Source organism: Oryx dammah, unplaced genomic scaffold, assembly GCF_014754425.2.
Source record: "Oryx dammah isolate SB20612 unplaced genomic scaffold, SCBI_Odam_1.1 HiC_scaffold_10, whole genome shotgun sequence".
NCBI classification, from domain to species: Eukaryota; Metazoa; Chordata; class Mammalia; order Artiodactyla; family Bovidae; genus Oryx; species Oryx dammah.
In genome coordinates, this window is record NW_024070194.1 from 17,693,894 (window position 1) to 17,718,092 (window position 24,199).

The 24,199-nt window shown below is 53.8% G+C and overlaps 1 protein-coding gene across 4 annotated transcripts in view; it reads right to left on the minus strand.

Annotated features, from left to right (window-relative positions):
• The window catches only part of DLGAP4 (DLG associated protein 4), an 87,916-nt gene that overhangs the window by 42,576 nt on the left and 21,141 nt on the right, over window positions 1-24,199 (minus strand). Inside the window, exon 1 of one of the 4 annotated variants that reach the window (XM_040247392.1) lies at window positions 22,603-22,645. The exons of 2 other annotated variants lie outside the window; for them this stretch is intronic. Coding sequence is in view for 1 of the 2 variants with exons in the window: in XM_040247391.1 (XP_040103325.1) it covers window positions 21,553-21,583 (31 nt within the window). In the remaining variant the exon portion in view is untranslated. Of the gene's footprint in view, window positions 1-21,552; window positions 22,473-22,602; window positions 22,646-24,199 lie in introns of those variants that run through there. One more of the 4 variants, XM_040247391.1, reaches the window with a different exon arrangement.

Consider the following 24,199-nt stretch of genomic DNA (forward strand, 5'->3'; position numbering starts at 1 on the left):
AAAACATTGTTAATCAATACAATATAAATTGTATTCCCAATACAATATCCGAATATAAATTGTATTCCCAAAAACTATATCCCAATACAAAATTAAAAGCTTAAAAAATAAATAAAAAACAAAAAAAGAGAAAAGATCCCTTTAGGTCAGCCCCCAACACACACACACACAAACACACACTATATGAGTACAATCTGGTGGGAGGTAAAGCTTGGAGCAATTCTGTTTGAAGTTTAGCAATGAAGCTGTGCTTCAAGCAATGTCTTCCAGGCAAGGCCTATCTTATGTACAGATTTAAAAGGATCATGACCGAGTGAGTACTGGGCCAGGTACTACTTTATTCCAGACACAGGCCTGGGAGGGGAGATAATCATCACTGATGTTTTATAGATGCGAGAACAGGCTTTTAGCTTTCTAGAGTGGCTGTGGAGCTTCCCTGGTGACTCAGTGGTGAAGAATCTGCCTGCCAGTGCAAGAGACTTGGGATCGATCCCTGGTCCGGGAAGATCCCACGTGCCTCGGAGCAACTAGGCCCGTGTGCCGCAACTACTACTCAGCCTGTACTCTAGAGCCTGGGAACTGCCACTACTGAGCCCATGTGCTTCAACTACTGAAGCCCAAGGGCCTAGAGCCTGTGCTCTGTAACAAGAGAGGCCCCCGTGATGAGAAGCCCATGCACCACAAAGAAGAGTAGCCCCCACTCACCACAACCAGAGAAAAGCCCTCGAAGCAGCAAAGACCCAACACAGCCGTCAGTAAATAAAAATTATTAAAAAGAAAAAAGAGTGGCTGCGTAGAAAAGTCTGCTCTGTGAGACTGTGGTGGGCTGTGTACTCTGTACAGGGTCTAATCCCTTAGTTTTCCCAGCTAAGTGGGTTGGCCTTGAATGGGCATCAGAAGTTTAAATGTCTATGGGACACCAGGCCTCTAATGCCTCTAGCCCCTGGCTGTCAGGTGGAGACATGGGTGAGTGAAGCCAGAAATATCTGGACTTAAAAATAAATAAAACCTCAAGATTAACAAATGGAGTTAGTTAATCCAAAGTTTTTTTTAAAAAAACAAACTACTGTGCTGGCACACGCCTGCCTGCTAACATGGCCCAGGGCACAGAGGCTGCAACTGCTGGAGCTGCTGCCCTCAGACCTCCCCGCTCCTTCCGGAACCCCAGCTCCTCTCCCCTACACCCCAGGAAGCCGGTCCCCAAGAACCTCCTGCAAAGGCAGGAGACCCTGGGCAAAAGCAGAGAAACCCTTTCTGGTGGCAGGCCAGGTCTGGTTGCGGGCCCATGGCACCAGGGCACAGGGGACGGGGGACAGGAGAGCCCCACCCGGAACAAAAACGCCCCCCCCCCCCCGCCCTTCAAGGCCCTGGAGCAGCTGCCTGGGAGGGACCTGCTCGGTTGCTGGGGCAACAGCCTTGGTGCCCTCCAGAAACAGCTGCTCCTTAGAAAGCCCCGCTCACATCCCCGCTGGGCTCAAGGTCTGAGGTGGTTCTGTCCTGACACGTTCAGGCTGGAGGGGCTGGAGGATGGGGTTAAGCAATGCCCTCCAGATAGACCCACAGTTCAGGTCAGCTGGTTCTCTGAGGACAGCGAGCTGCCAGATGACTCACAAGCTCCAGGGCATCTCTCCAGACGGAGGGCTGGCCGTGAACTGGCCTAGCATGAAAAGATGTAACTGTATCAGATCATCAAGTCCTCACCAGGCCTATCGTTCCCACTTCAAAGAGGAAGACAGTGAGGCTCAGAGTAGCGAACAGCCCCAGGTCAGGCAGCCAGGATCTGAGCTCCAGCTTTCTGATTTCAGAGCCGGCACTCGTAGCTGCTGCTTCACCACCCTGCCCAGGGGTGGAGGCAGGTGCCACTCAGCCAGGCCTGCGAGATCTTGGCCAGGCCAGTTCCCCAGTCAGGACCCTAGTCTTGGTCCTCACACAGGGTCTGGCGATATCCTCTGAGTGGGTTAGCTGGCGGTGCCTCTGCCTCTGCTGCCCATGGCGACAGAGGTCTGGTGCTCCTGGACCAGAGCCCCAGCATATGGACGAAAAAGGTGCCCTGCTCTGTGATTACGGCCACCCAGTGCCCTTCTCCCCTGGATGTGCAGTCCTGGACACTCTGACCCTTCACCAGAAAACACCAGAACCCCTGACATGGGTTTCCCAGTCACTCAGGACTTTCCCAGCTTGGCTAAATCTCACTACAGCCTCAAAGCAGAGACCAGCATGAGGCCACTCGTTCCCCATCACACAGCTGGCTGACGGGGTACTGTGACTGGAACGAGGATGTGAAACTCTCAAACTCCAGGGTCTGAGGAGATAGCAATTCCAGTGATTCTCAAGCCAGATTCCGGGGACCCCCAAGAGGGCCTGGGGGCGCTGGCTGACTCCCAGCCAGGGCCCTCAGAGGGGCTCCATCTCCTTTTCCCCTCCATGTGGGGGGGAAATACCATTTCCCCATCTGGTATTTTGAGCTCCACCAGACTAATTCAACCTCTTCATAGTACAAATGAGGAAACTGAGGGTCAGAAAGGCAAACGCGCTCCCTGAAGAGCAGGTACCACAGCAACAACCTCTCCTGGGGCTCTGAGTGTGTGTGTTCCCCATGCCCCCCGCCCTCACCCTGCCTCCCAGCCTGGAGACCACCGGCTCCAGACATTCAGGGAGGCACCCAACTGTGGCCGAGCCCCACCTCCTCCAGCCCCTAACCAGCATGCTGTTTATCAAAAAACATTTCTACCATTACCGCGACTGTATCCAGTCAGCAACCTGTCAGGCAACATTCACCCCTCACCACCCATTCTGTGCTGGAATCTCCTGCAAGAATCCTTTTATTTCTCCCCGGAGACCTGCCTGCAAAGTTGGCTCTGCCAGAAGCTCTGCTGAGGCCCCTGCCCTACTCCACAGGACACCTTATTACCATCACCCCTGGGAGTCCAAGCTTTAAAGAGATGCAGCAGGTACTGAATCCTGATTTTTCTCATGCATTAAAGCTATGCATTCTAGTAAGGAGGTGCTGACAGGTAGAAGATGGCCCGTTACAGAGCCACTGAGGCTCCAGCCCAATGCAAACCTTGGCGTGGACAGCCCCTGCCTGGCCTGGCGGAGGAGCAGGGGGTGGAGGGTCCAAGATTTGGCTTTTCAAATACTACCTGACTTGTCAAATGCTAGCTCTAGCATGTGAACCTCGCTGCGGCCTTTCCAAAACTGTAAGGTCCCAGGAGCCCAGCCTGGGAAGTGCCAGTTAAAAGAAAGAGCCTCTAAAACCATCCTCACTACTGGAGGGCTGACGTCAAACCCTGGTAACGGGTCACAAAAAGCCTGGCTTTTGACAAGCTGTCACAGGACCCTGCGTCCAGTGTGCACAGCCAGACACTGCCAGGCCCTGTGCACCTCGATTGCTGGCCTCTTCATCATTCTGAATGACCAAGCGAATCCCAGAATAGAAAGACGGTGTTAACAGGCTCATTCACTGTGCCTGGAGTGACAGGTGGCCTATTGGGTGACAGAATTTGGAGCCAAGAACCCTGGGCAGCCGAGAGACGAGATGAGATGGAACGGTGAGGCAGTGAATGGGGAAAACCGTGAGTTCAGCTCAGGTCGGCCCAGGCCAGCCGCCTTCCGTGGTGCCAGGCCTAGGGACAGGGACACAGGAAAGGAGAGGGTCTGGTCCTCAGAGCTTATATTAAGGTCCTCAGTTCAGGATCCCAAGTTAGACAATTACACAAAGCAGCAGACACGTGGGAAAATGCCTTAGTGACTCCGGCGGATCACCGACACAGTCTGAGGCTACACCACCAGAGGAAGGTGCAGGACCAGGGAGGGGGCAACCCCAGGGGAGTCCTGGGTAAAGCAGTGGGGACTGTTGGTGACTGTGGGCAGGGGTGTTGCCAAATTGGAGCCTGATGAGAAGGGGACAATTTGCACTGGGGAGAAGTTTCTAATCCATCCTCCTGTTAGGACAAGTGAGGCCACACGATGGCCCCTGGGTGGGCACCAGGGACCCAGGATGAGTAGTCCTTGACCTCAGGAAACTCACAATAAAGTAAAGCTCCACCGACTAGGTGCAGCCCAGGATGAGTAGTCCCTGACCTCAGGAAACTCACAATAAAGTAAAGCTCCACCAACTGGGTGCAGCCACGTGGAGTACTGAAGGAGAAAGCCTGGGACTGACTGAACAGAAAGAAATAGTATTAGTCACTCAGCCGTGTCCGACTCTTTACCACCCCGTGGACTGGAGACCGCCAGGCTCCTTTGTCCATGGAGTTCTCCAGGCAAGAATACTGGAGTGGGTTGCTATTTCCTACTGCAGGGGATCCTCCCGACCCAGGGACTGAAGCCGGGTCTCCTGCACTGCAGGCGGATGCTTCACCATCTGAGCCACCAGGGAGGCCCTGGCCACCAGGCAAGAAGAGTTCCTGCACCTGGCGAGTGGCGTGTGTCACAGATCTGCCACAGACGGGCGTGACACGTGTGCACCACGAGCCGCGCCCAGGGCACATGAGGGGTGGGGGGCTTTGAGGGACTGGAGTAGGAGCCGGGAAGTCTTCAAACACCTAGGAGACTGTCACATACACACATGGTCCCGGTCATCACAGTGCAACAAAGCGGGGCACGAAGGTGGGGGCCCAGGGGGAACAGATGTTGCCTCCTCCTAAGGAGGCATTTCTAAGGGGCAAAGCTGCTTAGGAGGCGGTCAGCTAGGCTGGACCCAGGCACAATGGATGCAGGGAGGGACTCACGCTCCCACAGGTGTGGCCTCTAAGATGCCTCCCGGGCCTGAGATGTTTGCTCTTTCTTCGCTTCCTACTTCACACTCAGTTCTCGATGTGACATCAGACATCTTTTTTGTGTGTATGACATTCATTATTCAATTCTTTTTTGGCGTCCAGAGAATTGGTTCTAACAATCAGAAGAGGGGCAGGAGAATGTTCAGATGGCCAAGCTACAAAGGAAATAAGGAAGGACTACCTCTAAGACAGCACGGTCAGGGCTGGACCTGGACTTCCTCTGGACAGTCTGGCAGCACAGAGCCCCTACCTGAGACGGGAAACCCCCTCCTGAGAACATGAGGGCGGCCGGAACTGGCTATCCTGGCTCTCACCTCCCCCCACACCTGCTGCTGAGTTGAGGGAAGCCTGTAGGTCGGGAGGCCCTGAGTGTGAGCACCATTCTGCACTGACTCATGGTTATGACTAAGGCTCCCATTGGTAAGAAGGGAAGGATACGGGCTCGCCCTGTTCACTGCCCTAGGACTGCCACAAGATTCATCTTCCCACAGATGGCAAAGGGCTTGGCAGGCGAGGAACCATCATTACAACTGCCTGTGTGTGTGTGTTAGCCGCTCAGCTGTGTCCAACTCTTTGCGATCCCACGGACTGCAGCTCGCCAGGCTCCTCTGTCCATGGGATTCTCCAGGCAAGAGGGGCCTGCATATTGAGCCAGGGGCCCACAGGGCAGCTGTCTGACCCCAGGCCCTCCAAGCATTCGAGGGCCCAGAAGCTGGGGGTTTCTGGCCTGGGGCAGAAGCGAGGTGTCCTGTCCCTCCAGGGGGCAGGCTCAGGAAAATTCAGGGCCCTGAGGACCCCAGCCATCTGCCCATCCCCCGGGCCACGCCTGCATCGCTGAGTTAATATTTTAGGGTAGTGACCTCTGGTGTCCCTGCCTCACCAAGCACCCCTCTAACTCCTCTCTGCTCCCCTCTCCATGCCAACCCCCTATGTCCTCAGTGTCCAGGCCTCTGCATGGCTGCTCCCTGCCTGCACTGCGCCCACTCTTGCACCCTACTGCCTCCCCTGCTTCTGGTCTATTCCGAGCACTCCTCGCTCTGAGGCTTCCCTGACTGCCCTCCCGCCCCTCACTGGGTCACCCCCCGTGACCAGTTTAGAGGCGTCACAGGCCTCTGCCATCACACTGTTTCACAGGCCTTACTTTTCTCCTTCTCCCTTTAGATCCTGAGTCTCTGGAAGGCAAGGACTGCATGCCTCCCATGCCCGTGGCACCCAGAAGGGGTCCCCCCAGAGAGTGCCTGCTGCCACTCACGAGGCAGGATCCTCTGACTTCACCCCCAAAGCAGCGCAGGGCTGCAGGGCCTTCCCCCTCACGCGGCCATACCCCTCTCTACTTGATGTTTCTCCCGCCACCTCTAAAAGCACAATATGGTGACAGTTGGGAAGATCTCTTTGAAAGAACACCTACTCAGGGGAAGGTCAGCAGCTTCCCAACCCCATCCACAGAACCCTGCCCTTGCACTGGCACAGTGTGAGACGCCCCCGTAAAGACTGGTTGAATATTAGCGACTAATAGTCATAGGTACCGGTGTTTTTTGCCTGCTCAGGCTATGGCCCTGTCACTATCCGACGTCCTTACATTTGATCCCCACAAGGAGATGTTTTCACCATTGCTCTTTGTGCTGCTGAGGAAATGGAGGCTCAGAGAGGCTGACGGATTTGCTCAGCATCACCCAGCCAGCTGTGTTCTATCTACTAAGTGAGGGAAAACCTTTCAGGTTTCAATCTCCAGAAACCAACCTTCACAGCATCTGGTTGCACAACAAAAATACAAGTTTGCTGGCAAGGAGACTGACAACACACATTCCTATAAAGCTTGGAAGTTACCGCAGAAAGCCTGGTTTCCCCTTTCTGCTGGCGAACTCCGGCTAGCATTTACTTTTATACAGACCTCAAGCCCAAGCCAGCATTCTGAAGAGCACCTGGAGAAAGTGGACTCGACCTTGACCTTACCTTCCACCCCTCTGGGAGCTTCTCTGCCCCGATGTTTTGCAAGCATTACCTATCACCCGCCTCCTCCAGGCTTTGGGCTGTCCTGCCAGGCCCTTTTCCGCTCTCACAAAGAGACTTGTGACATCACTTGCCCCTCAAATGGTCCCTTCCCCTCCTAGGACTGATCTGTAAAGGCTGGGCACAGCACTAGGCGGGGATGACATAGTTTCCACCGGGTGTGCTGCCTCTGGCTGATTAGTAGCACCTGCCTGTGTTAAGAAGGATCCTGAGGCTGTGCCCAGGCTCCACACAGCCACCACGGGCGTGGGAACCAAGGCTGCCTCTGGGGAGACAGCCCTCCTGGGAGATGAGCAGCCTTTTAAAAATTCTGCTGGAACCCAGCCACGTAAAGCTGAGGGCTGCGGTGTGCATTAACTTGGAGAGTTAACCCAAAGAGTTTGTTATTCAGACACCACCTACTCTCTTCCTTTCAAATATACCTCCTTAAAATGGGCTAGTGCATGAAGTACCCAGCCACAGAAACAGAAAGTAGAAGTGTGATTTGCAGGGGCTGGAGGAGGAGGGAACGGGTACAGAGTCTCAGCTCTGCAAAGATAAAAAGAGATGGAGGGCAGTGATAGCTGTAAAAGATGTGAACTGTACTTCATACTACTGAACTGTGCATTTAAAAGCAGTTTCAGCGGTAAAGTTTTATGTATACTTAACCGCAATTAAAAAAAAAAATGGGCTAGTGAGAGTCCACTGAGGAATCCTCTACATATGAGCCCCAGTCATCACACTGATTTTTCACCAAAATCCAGAAGTCACAAATAAAATATTTAAAGCTACTTTAAGCATGAATTTTCTGATTTGACTTAAATGTATTTATGAGCAGGGGCTGACTAATAATCTGAGACTGACTATTTCCTGAGATTCAGGAAATAGAAATTTAAAAAGCGGGGTGGGGAAGAGCAGAATTCAAACAGGACTTCCCTGGTGGTGCAGTGGATTAAGACTCCATCTGCCAATGCAGGGGACATAGGTTTGACCCCTGGTCTGGGAAGATCCCACTTGCTGTGGAGTAACTAAGCCCATGCACCACAACTACTGAGCCTGTGCTCTAGAGCTTGGGAGCTGCAGCTACTGAGCCCACGTGCCACAACTACCGAAGCCCTCAAACCGAGAGTGCGTGCTCCAGAACCACAATGGGAAGCCCACACGCTGCAACGGAAAGCAGCCCCCACTTGCTCCGACTGGAGAACGCCTGCGCTGAGCAATGAAGAACCAGTGCAGACAAAAATAAATACTAAATAAAATTTTAAAATGCAAATAGAAAATTAAAAAGACTGGAGGTCTACAAGGGTAGAGATGGATGTGTTAGTATTAGAACCTTGGAAAGGAGTTAGAAGGAAGGTAAATGTGGAGGTTAAAAAAATTAAAACTTGGGACTTCCCTAATGGTCCAATGGTTAAGAACCCACCTGGCAATGCAGGGGATGCAGGTTGGATCCCTGGCCTGGGAACCAAGATCCCACATGCCACAGAGCAACTAAGCCCGTGCGCCACAACTACTGAAGCCTGTGCATTCCGGAGTCCACACACCACAACTAGAGAGTCTGTGTGTTGCAACTAAGACTCAACGCAGACAAATAAATATTTAAATAAAACAAAAAAAGAACTATAAATACATTGTATAACAGTATAGAAAAGTTAAAAAGTCACTTTAATCCCAGTGCCCTAAAACAATCACTATGACATCACTCTACACCAGAACTTTTAAACTGGGCTTCCCCAACGGCTCAGTGGGTCAAGAATCTGCCTGCAATGCAGGAGATGCAAGAGACGTGGGTTTGATCCCTGGGTCAGGAAGATCCCCTGGAGGAAATGGCAACAACCCACTCCAGTATTTTTGCCTGAAAAATCCCACGGACAGAGGAGCCTGGCAGACTGCCATTCAAAGGATCGCTAAGAGTTGGGTATGACTGAGCATGAGCCATTCTGGAATGGCAATCTGGCTAAAAAGAAGTAGAAACTTCTGCTTTGGCCTTCTTAAACAAAAGCAGTTGGCAGAAAAGAAAGAGCAGTGAATCAGGATTTCAAATCCTGGTTAAGCTGTGTGACTCCAGTTAAGTCACTTTACCTCTCTGTTCCATCATTTCTAAAAACAGCAGTACTAACTGCAACCCGCCTCCCCAGCGAGGGAAGCAACAGGGCTCTGTGCACTGCTGAAGCAGTATGTGAAAGGGCGTTAGCAGTAAGTAGGGAGAGCTGAAGAAGTTTTCCCTAGATGACTAATGATCAGTATGAAAACTTGATGACAGTGATGATGATGTAAGTATTGGGAAGCGCTGATGTTACTTAATCAAGGTCACTAAGCCCAGCCAGGCCCGGCCCGGACCTTGCAGACCCCTTCAGACCTGAACCTGTCCCAGTTCCCTCCATACACCAAAAGCCTAACACCTCAGGGTCTTGCCCCTATGCAGTTCCCAATCTGCCTTGGCCTGCCTCCTTCCCATCCTCCACCCCACTTTCCCTGAGGTGCCTTCCCCATCCTTCTCTGAGAAAGTCCTTCTCAGCAACTATGTTTCCTTCAGGGCTCTGATCTCTATTATACAGTATCCTGTGTATCCTTACTTGCTTGGATGGGGTCTCCAAGCTCCCTGAGGAAAGAGACCAAGTTTGTCTTGTTCCTGCTTCTTCCCCTGGCTCAGCTCGTGGCATGAATGGCCAATTGTTTGGAAAGGGGCGTGGAGGTGGGGGCGGGGAGGAGCTGGCTGGGATGAACCCAAGTCCTCTTCCCCTGGACTGTTCCCACACGCTGCTGCGCATGCCCCCTTTGGGGAAACTGCTGTGGTAGCAGTGGCACTGGCTGCCCTGCCTTCACAGGTACTGTCGGACAAGCCCAGTTCCTCCCACCTTGCAGGCTGACACCTCCTGACTGCTACCACTCCCTGTGCTGGGCCGAGAGCACCTCATGCAGCCTGGGAAGGCAAGAACATTCCAGGAGAGCCTGGACTTATTACTGTATTCACAACACATAAGAGCAGACTTCTTATCACAGCCCGGGGAAGCAAACTGCCCAGTGGAGTGATGACCGCACCGAAATAAACCCTGGCTGAGTGCCTGGTGGACTCTGACGGCCCTGGGCAACTCTGACGGCCTGACTCAGATCCCCAGGCCCCTGGACAACCAGCCCCTGCCTTCCCTCTCCTACCCAAGGCACCCTCCCCTAAAAACCTCCATCCACTTGGAGTTTACCCTGCTTTTGAGGTCCTCTCTAAAGCCTGCCTCAATTGGCTTCATCTTCCCCATCAGAGCCCCACACTCGACAAAGAGCCATCAGATGACCAACTCCTCTCCAAACACCAGGTGCATCTGAACTTTTCCAGTCATGGGACACGGATGGTCTTTAAATATTCCAAATCTTCTCTGGATATCAATAAGAGCAGGGCTAACATTTCATAAGTGCTTCCACTGTGCCCGGCACCGAGCTGAGTGCTTTACACACATACTCACTCTCACACTGTGACTCGTGTGATATCAGTATTATCACCTCTATTTTGCAGATGAAGAAACTGAGGCCCAGAGAGGTTAAGCGACTTGCCAAAGCCTCACAGCTCCAGGCAGCAGTCTAGGATCTGGATCCCGGCAGTATGACTCCAGATCTATGCCCTTAGCTACCTGGCTGCACGGCTCCTGGCATGTGGGCTTCGGGACACGGCTGGGCTTTGTAAGCACCGGGTTCTGCCTCCCAGGGGAGCAGCACGGTCCAGTGTGGATCGTCAGTGCAGTCGCTCAGCCACAATGTCCAGATCACCTACTGTGTGCTCAGGGTGTGCCCTCCCGGAGCAGACTTGAACCGATATAGCTCTGTGCCTGGGGACCTTGGGATTGTGCAGAGGAGAGGAAGAGAGGTGGACAAAAAAGTCCTATTTGTTGAAGCAACCAAGTTGTTACCATATCTGCTTTGGCAAGGCTGAGAGGTTCCTTAGAAAAAGCGTAGAGAAACAGGAACTTGAGACCCCAGGTAGTTAGGCAACGGCTCATCTCTAAAACACATGGGTGAACCCAAAGCGTGTTAGAACTTTCTTACTAGCTCAAGGGACCAAGATCGATTCGGCTGAATGGCAGAGCTAGAAGGATCTAGCTCCTGCCAAGAAACAAATGGGGAACCTGAGATCCCGGGGCTTGTTGGAGGCCACCTACCAACTCCTGGAGAAGCACGGCCCCTGCTCCCCACAACCCGTCCTCTCCAAGCCCCTGGGGCTGGAAGCATAATCAGGACAAAAGGCTTTCGGGCCATCTAGGTCCTTGAAACCACCAGGGGGTGAGGTAAGTGCCCACAGGGACTGAAAGGTTAAAAGCTTTCTTGGTGGAGATGGGCGCTAGCTCTTACCTTCAGGGAGACTGGAACTGCTCTGTGCAAGCTGGATTCGGGAAGCCAGGGTTGATTTCCCAGGCCAACACGGGCCCAGCTCCAGCCCGGCCTTGCCCCGGAAGGACGGGCTGGAGCTTCAAAGGCAGTTGCTCCCCACCTGGGGCCACACCCGGGAGAGGCTGACTTTACGGGGGGGGGGGGGGGGGAACCCGTCGAACTGGCCGTCTCCCAGACAGCGTGGGCCTGGCCAGGAGGCCACCGCCTGTCTGCAGCCTGGCGCCTCTCCTGGCGGGGCCCTGCCCAGCCCCCACCCAGCCAGGCCCCCAGAACCAGGGTGGGAGCCGGTAGGAAAGAGGCCTGCTCCCCTGCCAGCGAGGCCTTGTGAGGCCCCCCAGGGCCCAGTGCGGCCTGGGCTGGGTCTCGGGCAGCTGCTTCCTGCTTTATCTCTTTCTTTCACTTTGGTTTTTAACCCCAAAGCGAAACTAAAGACAGGGACAATGTGGGAGAGATAGTGAGAGTTAAGGGCTGAACACCTGACTTCTCACTTGGGAGGAGGGCCTCAACCTCAGCTTCAGTCTCCCCACTGATAAAACAGGAGGAGAAACTCAGCTAGTGATTTCAAGTGTCCCTTTAAACTAGAAAAAGGACGGAACTTCCCCTTCCTCATCCCTGCCACCACTGAGAACTGAAAAGGAGCTGCAAAAATGACCAGAGGATGACCTTTTGGGTCATCCTTGTGGGTCTTCCTGTGGGCTTGTGGGAGGACACAAAACTCTGGCTGCTGTGTGGAGACCCTCCCTCAGCTTCCTGTCTTGTCTCTCTCCAACCTGTCAACTCAACTCTTTTTATCCTGAGCAGCCCCTGGGACACAGCAAAGTCAGGAAGACCCCAGAGATGAGCCCGACCCAGTCTTGGTACAAGAGGAGACACCAACAGCTGCCTGGAAACTCCTGACTCGAGGGCCAAGGCCATCTGCCAAGAATGACAGCAGCCCACCCAGGATGGGTCCAAACTTCACTCTCTGCTGACCCCGGGGTGCCAGCCACGGTATGGCTAAGACCACTGCCATCTGTTTTTTGGAGTTTTCACACTGGCTGGTTTACCACATCTCCCCACTGGTGAGATGGAGCCTGGTGACATGAGGAAGGCAAGGAGGAGCCTCCCCATCTCTCAGATGAGGAAAACTGAGGCTCGGAAAGGCACAGAGACAGACTGGCCAAGCCAGAACTGGATTCAGGAGCTAAGTAAATATTTGCTGGACCAATGAGCTCACTGGCCTAGCTGCTGCCAAGCAGGTGTGGCACACACCAGAGAAGCAGGGGAAGGAGGAGTGTGTGTGTGTGTCTGTGTGTCTGTGTTTGTGTCTGTGTGTAGGGGCAGTCATCTCTCCCTGGAGACCAAGTCACAAATAGGTCCCCAGGTACCTGTAACAGCATTCCTCCCCACCATCCTGGCTCCACTTCTGATGTGTCCCCCAGCCCATCTCTTCCCTTCATTCCTGCCGCCCCCCACCCCCGCTCCCCGCCTCCCATCTGCACCTTACTCTAGAGACATCTCACTGGCTTAGAACTGCTGAGTGACACTGGTCAGCCTCCCCCTCTCTGGGCTGGATCAGCATAGTCAATACCTAACCACGGTGCTTTACAAAACATACAGATTTTTCAGGATGCAAAAGAAGATAACAGAATTTTAGGTGCACAGATTCTTGGAAACAGCAATTCCACTTGCAAGAACAGCTCCCACAGTGATGCCTGCCCACATACATACAGCCAAGTGGAGAACGGTGTTCGTAACAGCAAGGCTGGGAACAACATAAAAGTCCCTAAATAGAGGACCAGATAAACAATGGGGGGGCCCATCCACCAATGGATTACACAGCCACGTGCAGGAACAACCCTACAACAGAGACAGTCTCGCGTGAAGCCGACAAGGAATAGAACAGCAGGGGCTGCTGCTGCAGCTAAGTCGCTTCAGTCGCGTCCAACTCTGTGCGACCCCACAGATGGCAGCCCACCAGGCTCCACCATCCCTGGGATTCTCCAGGCAAGAACACTGGAGTGGGTTGCCATTTCCTTAGGTAGTAAAACCGGATGGACTGACGGACACAGCTGCCCGAGTATGCAGAATATTTCTGGAGGAAAACACCAAGACTGTTTGACAGTGATTATCTAGGAGCCTAGGTGGGAGACAGACAATTGTCACTGGACATTTGTTTCCCTACAAGTTTGAAATGTTTAACCGCCTACATGGATTGCTTTCTCAAGAGAAGCATAACTTTTGCACATAAAAAAGAACTCCAGCAAAATGTACCCAAGGAAGCTTTCTTCTAGGTGACAGGCATTGCAATCCCTGGGGGCAAGGCCCAGACACCTTTTTGAAGCTTCCTCAAGGGCTGCTGGATGAGATGGCCAGATGGCATCACCGACTTGATGGACATGAGTTTGTGTGAACTTCGGGAGTTGGTGATGGACAGGGAGGCCTGGCGTGCTGCAATTCATGAGGCTGCAAAGAGTCGGACACGACTGAGCGACTGAACTGAACGAGGGCTGCTGGTCACCTTGCAGAATAGGTGGTCAGCTTCCGAGAGCAGATGGAGGCAGCCTGGACACCACAGGGTCTGGGCAGGGGAGAAAGTAGCAAGGAAGACTCAGGGGAAAAAAACTCAGCCTTAAGGCATACGAAAGACTTGAAGAGGGCTTTGAATGCTCAACAGGTACAGTTGGGATGGGGGAGTTCCTCCAGAAGGACTGGGGAAACTAAGTCGGGCTGGTAAGACAGAAAGGGAGAAAAGAATCTCTCTCCATATAGGATACTGGCAAGCTCCTTCCCCTCTGAGACGTGGTTCCCACTCGTGGGAAAGTGAGGAGGTTGGGAGAGTTCCTTGCAGACTGATATCCTACGATATGCCTTTATTTGGTCTCATTTAATATTAAAGGAGGCAAGGAGGGTCCCCAGCTTAGCACATGGCCACAGGACTCCACATCTGTGCAGACTGTAATCAAATATTTGGAGGTAGCAGAAAATTCAGGCCAGGATCTTAGGTACAGTCACCCTTGGGCGACTTCCATCCCCCTGGGGAGAAGCAGATGGCCTTCTGTAGAGATGCCCTCCCTCACCTTGTTAATAATTAAGTAATTACCGAAGACCTCCTTTGTCACTCTTGAAGTTCAGTTTGCAGAGACTTGCTGTCTTGGCTTGCTTTATCATGATGCTCCAGGTTGAAGACTCACAGACTACGACAATTTAGGTGTAAGCCTCATGCCCAAATTCTAGGGCTCTGCAGTGGAAAGAGCCCAGGGTTGGGGGAAGGAGCACTGGAGTGGATCCTTGCTAGACCCTGAAGGTTCGGTAGACTCTGGAAGGTCAGAAGCTAAGTCTCTAAAATGGCTCTCCTGGTCACTGTATTCCCAGGGCCAGCTCATCATCTGGCACACAGCAGGCACTTAATAAATATTTGTTGAATGAGTGAACAACAGCTCAGTCAATAAATCCCAGAGTGACCTTGGTCAAGTCACTTTCTGGAAAATGAGGATGACAAGAACAGTAGTGACCTCCTAGGGCTGGGTAAGAATCTCATAAGGTGGATAAGTTCTCTGCAAATCAAAAACGGGCTACACAAACATTAAGGATCCAAAACTAATGTGCTGAGAACAAAATAAAAAGAATGAATATACCTGAGAATGATCACATTTACAACAAAGCACCCGGCAAGTGATAAAGCATTGATCAAATGAATACTACAATCGAAAGGCACAGGGCACAGGGCACTCTAGTTCACTCTTCCAATGTCTGCATAATTTCTCAGGCTTCTCAGGCTCAGTCTGTTCCAAAGGAGCACAAAAATCCCTCATCGAAACTCTTGCCCTGCTTTCTCGTATGAAAATCGTGGGAGCAGTTACAATTGTACCCTGTAAACCCCTAGGCCCAGAGAGTAGATGCCAATGTATTCCCTGGTGGCTCAGTGGGAAAGAATTAGCCTGTAATGCAGGCCTCTGGGTTGGGAAGATCCCCTGGAGGAGGAAATGGCAACCCACTCCAGTGTTCTTGCCTGAAGAATCCCATGGGCAGAGGAGCCTGGTGGGCTGAAGCCCATGGGGTTGCAAGAGTCAGACATGACTAAAGGGACTTATCACTAGTACTGGCATAAGGATCCTAGGGGTGTTTACTGCAGACAAGGGAGGAGTGGGGAGCGGAGCATGGAAGCTGTGCCAAGACCCCTGGCCATGGCTCTGCTCAAGGAGGCACACAGAGAAGGACTGGCCACTGGTTTCCAAGTCACGCACTGTGACCACCCACTGCTGCCTGCCCTGGTAGCCACTCCCCCTTGCCTTCCCTCTGCCCAGTGGGCATCCCTGGCTGCAGCCTGGGAGAGAACTGGGTTTCATCACCCGGCTCTCCTGAGCTGAGAGGACCTTGGACAAGTCCCTTCCTGCCTTTGTGGCTGGGCCAGGGAACACTCTCTCTTGGGGGTGGGGGAGGAGGCCAGAGGAGAATTCCAGTGTGCCCAGTCATGGACGTGCCCACAGTTGGACCAGCCACAGGAGGCCCAGCTCTGGAGTCTGCTCACAGCCTGGTGAGTAAAACGGCTGATGTGAAGGCCCTTCAGTTCCCTGACGCTTCCACCTTAAGGGATTCTGAGCTGGCTCTCAGCCCCAGTCTTCCAGTCTTTAGAAACCAGGGGGCGTGTGGGCTTTAGGGGATATATTCGTGCATGCATGTGTGCTAAGTCACTTCCGTCGTGTCCGACTCTTTGCGACCCCATGGACCAGAGCCCATCAGGCTCCTCTGGCCATGGGCTTCTCCACCAAGAATACTGGAATGAACTGTGGTAACCGCCTCCAGGGGATCTTCCCCACCTAGGGATCGAACCTAGGTCTCTCATGTCTCCTACACTGGCAGGCGGGTTCTTTACCACTAGTGCTGCCTGGAAAGCCCAAGGGATGTATTAATTCAAGGGTCTCAATTCAAGGGTCAAGAAGGTTCAGATTCCCAGGACCCTAATAGTAGGAGGTTCCTTTCTAAGAAGCTGAGCTGAACTGGGAGAGCGTGTTTGCAGCCAGCCTTGGGTCTAAGCCACACGTTCCTTATCTGTAAAAGGGGGATGGTAAGTCTGCCTGCCTCGGGCTTATTGAGAGGATTTCACGAGAGCACCCATGGAGGCCCTGGCACGGAGCCTGGCACAGAGCAGGTGGACGAGCAATGCACTCAGACTGTTATTTCCTGCTCCAAGTACCAAGACCCAGCATCTTTCTCGCTGGCCCATCAGGCCCCTAGTTGGGCTCTCCTCAGGGAACACACATTCTCTGCACGCCAACTGGCCCTTTCCCCTCCCACGGGCTCCCCCTGCACCCCGCCCTCTCCTTCTCCAGGATGCTTGCAAAGCTCCTCCCATCATCACCACTTTCATTCAGTCCCACTCACCCAGCCTGACTCATCTTGAAAAAAATCCTCCAGTTGTGCTGCTCTGGCTCTAAAACCTTCCATGGCTCTCCAAAGTCTCTGCTTTTCGGCTCAAGTTCATTGCGGCCTACAACCTTCTGGGCCCTACCAGAGCGGCAGCTAAACTCGTCTACTCACTGTTTCCAAAATATGTGCTCACCGTGTCCAGCCCCCGCACCTCTGCCTTTGGAGAAACCATCCCCAGGAATGCCAGCCCCAACGCTGGTCTGTGAATCCAGTCCCCCTCTCAAGGGCTCTTGTTTTCTCTGGCTCACGCTCACTTCTTCCTCCGCAGACAAAGCCTTTCTTCAGCAGATGCTTAATTACAGACTGTCACACAGTCTCTCATAATTGTAGGCCTTGTCTCCCTTGTCAGAGCCTGAGTTCCCAGGGGCAGAGGCCCTGTCTGTCTGGTCTTTCCCATCCTCTCGGAGTCTGGCCCAGGGTTGGGAGGGCAGACCGCTGGTCAGAGAGTGTTTTCCAAGCCCAATTCAGCTGAGATGGGTCCAGCTTCAACCACTTGGGACCACTTTTCTGGCTCTTGTCCTCTAAACTGGCCAAACGGAGCTTCCACGCACCGGCTCTCCCCAGGCGATCCAGGCCAGGGACAGAGAAATGTGGGAGACCTGGGTGGGGAAGCAGGACGGTGGCTCTTGCCTAGCCCTGACATGGTCTTCTGGAGTGCTAGGCACGCCCTGTCCCTTCCCCTTCCTGGGCCTGCTTCTTACAGTGAAACAAGCAACAATAATCTTTTAACTCCAGAATACAGACTTTTGTCTTCCCTGGTTCCCAGGAGTGGGCGGGTGATAAACCAGCTGATTCCAACACAGGCTGAGGGACGGGAGGCAGCTGTGGCTCCCCTCTCACAGGACTGGGAAACCTGAGAACCTGAGGGGCACGCACAGCACACACCTGGACAGCCTCATTCAATTCCTGTTGCTGACTGCACTGCACTCATGCCCAGCTGTTCAATTTCACAGCCCCTACCCTGGCCAGGGCTGACAGCGTCTACTGCTGGGACTGAGCAGGGGAAGTTGGTAACCTCTTTCTGGAAACAACCAATCCTGCCTGAAACAAAGAGCACGATGAGGGACCAGTCTCCCCACCTGTCAGTTCGGGATCATATTGGGACCCGTATCACAGGATTGTTGCAATAATGCAGTGGGATAATGCCAGAAACCGCCCAGCACAGTCCCCAACACCCAGTGTGGCAGACACGCTCCCATGTCTTGCAGGACCTTTCTGATACCAGTTTACGTTCTCAGAGCAACCTGGGAGGAATGCATTTCCATCCCTTTCTGACCCAGAAGAAAACTGAAGTGCAGAAAGTAGATCAGTCCAAGGTCACACAGCAGGGACAAGCCAAACTGTGACCTCAGGCCAGGAATCGCTCAGTTCAGCTTTTCCCTGAGAGCGATCCACAAGCCCTCAGCATCAGCCTGCTCCAGGGGGCTGGTTTAAAAAGCTCATTCCTGCCCCCAGACCTGCCAAAGGAGACCCGCCAACTGAGACCCTTTGGGGATAGGGCTCAGAAGCCTGAACTGTGTCAAGATGTGGAGCCTAAATTTTATGAAGAAACGGAGGCAGAGAGAGGTGATCTCCAAGGTCACATCGAGTGCAGACTAAATTCACATCTGACTCCAGAGGCAGCAATCACAGACTTCTTGAAGAGGAGGCATTTGACTATGTGGCCTCGAAGGGAAGCGAGGCACCACGGGGGAGGGTAGAGCACACATAAGGGCTTGAAGCAGGAGAGGCCAGGCAACAACTCAGTGTGGCTTGTGCTTCCAGATCCCCTAGGTGTGAAGAAATACATATGGAGCCTCCCTGCAGCCTGCCCTCCCCAGAGAGCCGAGAGAGAGCCACTTGAGCTTCTGGGAGGAACGCCTGTTGTGTGCAGGGTCTATGACCAGCAGGTCTACGGTGGTGGCCCTCTGGGCATGTCTGGCTGCGGCTCAGGGTGAGAAAGTGGAGGAAGGTGGTGACTCAGTCCCCACCCTAACTCAAGCTAGTCTCTTTAAACCTGAAATGAGCTGAGAGGCTGGGGAAATGTCAAGCAAACCCTCCTGGCAGAACAGATGCCAGATGGAGAGAAGGTGGCCCAAGGGGTAGGCTACCAGGCAGCAGCAAATGTGGAGCAATATTGTGGTTGCAGGGGAAGAAAAGTCAAGAGGCCTGGGCGCAAGGCCCTCCCCGGGCCCCCTGTGCTTCATTCACCTGTGAAACAGGGAGAACTCCACTGGCTTCTGACTTCCTCCCAGGACTGTTGTGGGGAACAGTGGGTAAGGAAAGAGCCTGGCAGATTATACAAGGTCTCACACAGCGAGGGAGAGATTAGAGGATTACTGCTATTATACATCAGAACAGCCAGAAGGTGCTTTCCTTGTTACCTGAACCCCAGACAGAGAGGGGTAGTGGGAGAGTCTGGGCCTCTGTCTTGTTCCCACTAAGAAAAAAGGGATCCAGATATTACTTGGAGGTGAAGGCTCCCATTTATTAAATGCCTACTGTGTACTGCACACGTGTGCAATCGCTAAATCATGAACGACTCATTGTGACCCCATAGACTGCAGCCCACCAGGCTACTCTGTCCATGGGATTTTCCAGGCAATAAGACTGGAGTGGGTTTCCTTTCCTTCTCCAGGGGGTCTTCCTGATCCAGGAATTGAACCCATATCTCCTGCACTGGCAGGCGGGTTCTTTACCACCGGGCTACCTGAGAAGTCACCTACTGTGTACTAGGCATTTTTAAATATGGACTCTCACTTAATCCTCACCATGACCCTGCAGTGTAAATATGATTATCTTGAGTCCAGATGAAGAAGCCGAAGTTGAAAGAAAGTAACTAGACCAAGATTACACCTGCAGTGAGTGGAGAACAATTAAAACCAAGCATTTTCGACTCAAAACCCCACACTCTTTCGTTTCGAACAGTTCCTGTAAGAGGCAGAACGTGTCAGGTACAGGGGCCCGGCTCAAGCACTGCCTCCTTCTGGAAGTGTCTCTGATCTCTTTGCCTGGACGAGGTCTCTCTCTGATGAAACCCCACAGTATATCATCAGCACATACCTGGCAGCACTCAACACATTCTGTTATTCTGTGATCATACACACTTTTACAGGTAAGACGAGATGTAGGTACAGATAGGTGAGCTTTCAGTTACCTCAATATCCTCAAATGTCATTCATAATTTAAAAAAAAAAGACCACAGGTGTTTAAAAAAAAATCCTCAAATGTCAGAGCTGAAAGCACCTCCAAGACCACAACATCCAACTTCCTCATTTTTTTGAAGGAAAAAGATAGAGGAAGACACTTGTCTGAAGTCACACAGCATCTTAGCATCAGATCCGAGAATAGAACCTTGGCAGTCTGCCGCCCAGAATTTCTTTAGGGATTCCATGATTTCAGAATCAGTCTGAAGACAAGGAAGATTATTCCCATGTTGCAGATATGGAAGCTGAAGCCCAGGGAAAAGCAGCCTCCCTGACACGGTGCGATGTGGGGACCACACCCTGATCCTCCCACTTCTAGACCAGAAACCAAGCCCTTTCTCCTCCCCACTGCACAAAATCTGTGTAACGTGTCAAGCTCGGGGCCCACAATAAGAGGTCAATGGATGTTGGAAACTGTCATTATACACCAGTAAGCAGGTGACACCCGCCTGACTGTGACAAGTCTGGCAGTGCTACAGAGGAGGATGCAGGAGTCCTCGCTGAATCCTCTGTGCTTTCTGGACCTTGTCTATAAGACGAGGGAGCTATCATAGCTGATCTGATATCCTGCTCCAAAGTTCTGGGACATCTGAGGCTCCCTGACAGCAGACCCCAGCTGTCTGCGGAGCATCTCTCGGCCACAGCCTTTGTTCCCCTGCTCTATGGGAAGCCGGCAAAGCAGGTGGGGCTCACAACCACAGACTGACTGACTTTATTCCCAAGTGCCACTGGGCAAGCAGGACCACCCTTAAATAACAATGGGAGGGAATACAGAAAATCCGACTGCCTCCCAGCACAGACATCCCGCTGGGCACACCCACCTACCTTTACAAACTGAAAAAGAACAACTGAGAATCGGGGCATAAAAGGGGACAGCTGGTTCCCTGCCCTATTGGCAGGGCAGGTGTATTTCTGAATAATAGGTGGCAATGGAGTTTGGAGTAAAGAACTCTGGACCAGGGCGTCCCAGGCCCAGATCCCCATCCCAACTCTGCCATGAACTAGCCTGTGTGCCCATGAATTAGCTGCTTCCCCTCTGTGGGGCTCAGGTTAGAGCTAGGCTGGCAGGTCCCAAAGTGGCTTTACAGGTATTTCATTTCATCTTCATGACAACCTGTGAGATTGACACAACTATTCCCTTTTTACAGATGGAAAAACTGAGACTGGGAAAGGATGAGGGTCTCATTCAAGGTCACAAGGTTTGAGGCTGGCAGACCCATGGCCCCAGAGGTCTTAGATCACCACACCCAAACCTCAAGGGTGGTCAGGTGAAGAACAACTCCTTTCTCCCCTCACCCTGACCAATGGTCTCAGCAAGATCAAGGCAGCATAAACCCTGGTTCACCTGCCGATCTGGTGGCTTACACGTTCTGGCCCCAAACCTCACAGCCCAGCTGCCTAGGAGGCCGCACCCCCCTGCAAAATTTGATTACTCAAGTTGGCAAGAACGCAGCCCCCACCCCCAGTCAGGTCTAAATAAACGCCCAAGTGATATCACATCCTGCTGGCTCCAAAATAGCCCAGGCCTGCCCACAAGCGATCACAAAATGCCAGGCCATGCAGGGCCAAGCGGGCAGGGATGCCCAGCCCGTGGCACGGTCCACACACACACACAAGCAACTAAAGCAGAAGCCTCAGAGCAGGAAGGGCCCCCACTCCCACCTCTGCCAGACAGCCTGGCCCCTACCCCCTTGCCCTCTTGGTGGGGAGTCCCCAGCGCCAGCCCTCGCCCCAGCGCCAACCCCATGGAGCCTCGGCCGCGGCCAGCCTGCGGGCGGACTCCGGCCCGACCCGGACACCCCACCACTCACATTGCTTCAAGAGCTCCAGACACAAAGCCATGAGGGCCGGATGGGGGTCAGAGACCCAGAGACCGGCAAAGACAGAAAGGGGAGAGGGAGAGACACAGGAGCGGAGAAAGGGGAGACAGGGAGACGAGGCGGAGAAAGCGCGGTGGGGGGTTGGGGGTGGGGGGCAAGAGCCCCCGGCAGAGGAGAAGCCTCAAAAAGGGGTCTGCAGCGCAAGAGACATCGAGCGGTGACACCGGCAAAACAGATGTGAGGACAGGGAGAGGCAGGGAGAGCAAAGCAGGGGACCCCGACACAGGGGGCTGGGGGGCGCGGAGGCCCGACAGAGAACAACGACTGGGGGACAAACCAAGGAAAGGCAGGGAGGGGGTACGGAAGTCAGGGAGCTGGGGAGCTTCGGGGGTCCCAAGGAGAGACCCCAAGGGATCACAGAGGTCCCAGCGTATAGGGGGGACACCAAAAGAGGCAAAAGCCTGCAGAAAGGAGGGCTAAGAAGGGGCAAGACCTCCGAGGTGTGGGGGACAGATGGAAGGGAGGATCCCCAAGGGATGTGCGGGGAGTGTGGAAGGTGTTCTGAAAGAAAACCCCCTCCCCAGAAGATGAGAGGGCGCTCAGAGAGGGAGTCCCGAAGAACAGGGGTGCTCCGAGAGGGAGACTCTGAGGGATGAGACGAGCGCTTTGAGGGGGACCCGAGATCGGGGAGCGAGGGAGGGGCTGGGAGGCAGCGCGAGGGCAGAGACAAAGAGACAGCGAGCCAGGGAGAGACAAAGCGGGCGGAGCGGGGAGACGGGCCCCCGGGCCGGTGGCTGGACAGAAGGACGGAAGCGCGAGCGGGCGGGAGGACGGACGGACGGACAGACTGGGAGGAGGGGGGGGGCAGGGCCGGGGGGGGGCGGCGCCCGTCTCCTCGCGGGGCCGCGGCTGCTCTGAGCGGCGCTGGGCGGGCCCCAGGCGTCCGGGCTGAGGCGGCGGCGGCGGCGACGACGTGGACCGGACAGACCGACGAAGTGACGGACGGGCTGGCGGCAGCTGCGGCCAGCGGCGGGCACTCACCCTCCTCCCTCACGCGGCCCGGCCCGAGGCTCCGGTTTTGTACGCCCGAGGGGCGGGGCCTCTGGGTTAAAGCCCCGCGCCGGCCCCGCCCCGCCCCGCCCCCCGCGTCAGACGCGCGCGCGCGTCGCTCGGGACTCCCGGGGCGGGCGGGGCCGCGCGCGGCCCTCTCGGCACGTGGCCCGTCGCGCGTGCCCGGCGGAGCGGGTGCGCAAGCGCGCGAGACGCTCAGTCCAGCCCACGCCCAGGCCGCCCGACCCTGCGAGGGAGCGCGCGCCCACGTCAGCACGCGCGTGCCTGAGCACCCGGGACTCCGCCCCTCCAGCCGCCCCCACCAAACCGGTTCCAGCTGGAACGAGACGCATGCTCCCTGACGAGCGAGGGGCTCGCGGAGTCTGTACCAGTTTATCGTGGCTACACCTGGATGTTCCCCAGGGGAAACAGAGGCTCCGCACAAGCACGTCGTCTCACCTGTGTGTGGTCAAATTACCCTCCCAAAACTATGGACTCTACGTCCTAAGGGTTTCTAGTGTCCCCACCGCTCCCTCCTGGTTTTGCTGTGCTCATCTGGGGTCTTGCAGGTTGGGTTCTAATCCCTGCTCAGCCTCTGGAGGGCTGTGTGACCTTGGACAAGATGCTCATTCAACTTCCTGAACCTTAGTTTCCTCTTTAGTAAAATAAAACCATTACATCCACGATACCTCGGAGGGCCAAGTGCAATAGGAGCTGTGTAAATTCCCAAGTCACTCCCTTCACAACTCACCTCGTGGAGTCTCCGCCTCGACCCTGTGAGTCCCCTTACAGTCCTGGCTCTTGCTCCAGGCCTCATCCCTCCAGGCTGCACCTACAGTAGGTCTACCATCTGCATATCCAGTTTCTGCTCCCCAACCTGCCTTGCTAAGTGACCTAGACAAGACCCTGCCCTTCTCTGCACCTCTGTTTTGCAAATGTAAAATGGAGAAAAATTTACTGAAGATGATACAGTTTCCAATACCACTGTTGTGATTTTTGCATAAAGTTATAATGATAACAGCGGGCTGCCCTGGTGGCTTGTTGCTAAAGAATCTGCCTGCAATGCAGGAGATGCAGGTTGGATCCCTGGGTTGAGGAGATCCCTTGGAGAAAGAAATGGCAACCCGCTCCAAGATTCTTGTCTGGGAAATCCCATGGACAGAGGAAACTGGCGGGCTACTGCCATAGGGGCACAAAAGAGTCAGACATGACTGAGTGAATAAACAGCAACAACAAAAATATTAAAAGCAACCATTTCCTTTTAATATTGATGCCAGGCATTGCCATTTTGATGCCAGGCACTGCACTAGGCACTTTGAAAATACTAGATTGCTCTGCCCTTCTCACAGTCACGGCTACACCTATATCATTCACTTAGTCTTTAGATTGATTACATAGGAAAATTCAGGAAGCCCCAAAGCACAGCCTGACTGCCTTGCTGTGTCCCAGCCACACCCACAGCCCTGTTTGGCCTCCATCAGCTACTGAGCCCTCCTGCCTCTGGGCATTTGTATCACTCTTCTCCCAGCCTAGAGTACCCCACCACCGCTTCTTCCCTCACTTCCTTCAAGAGTTTGCTCAAACATGT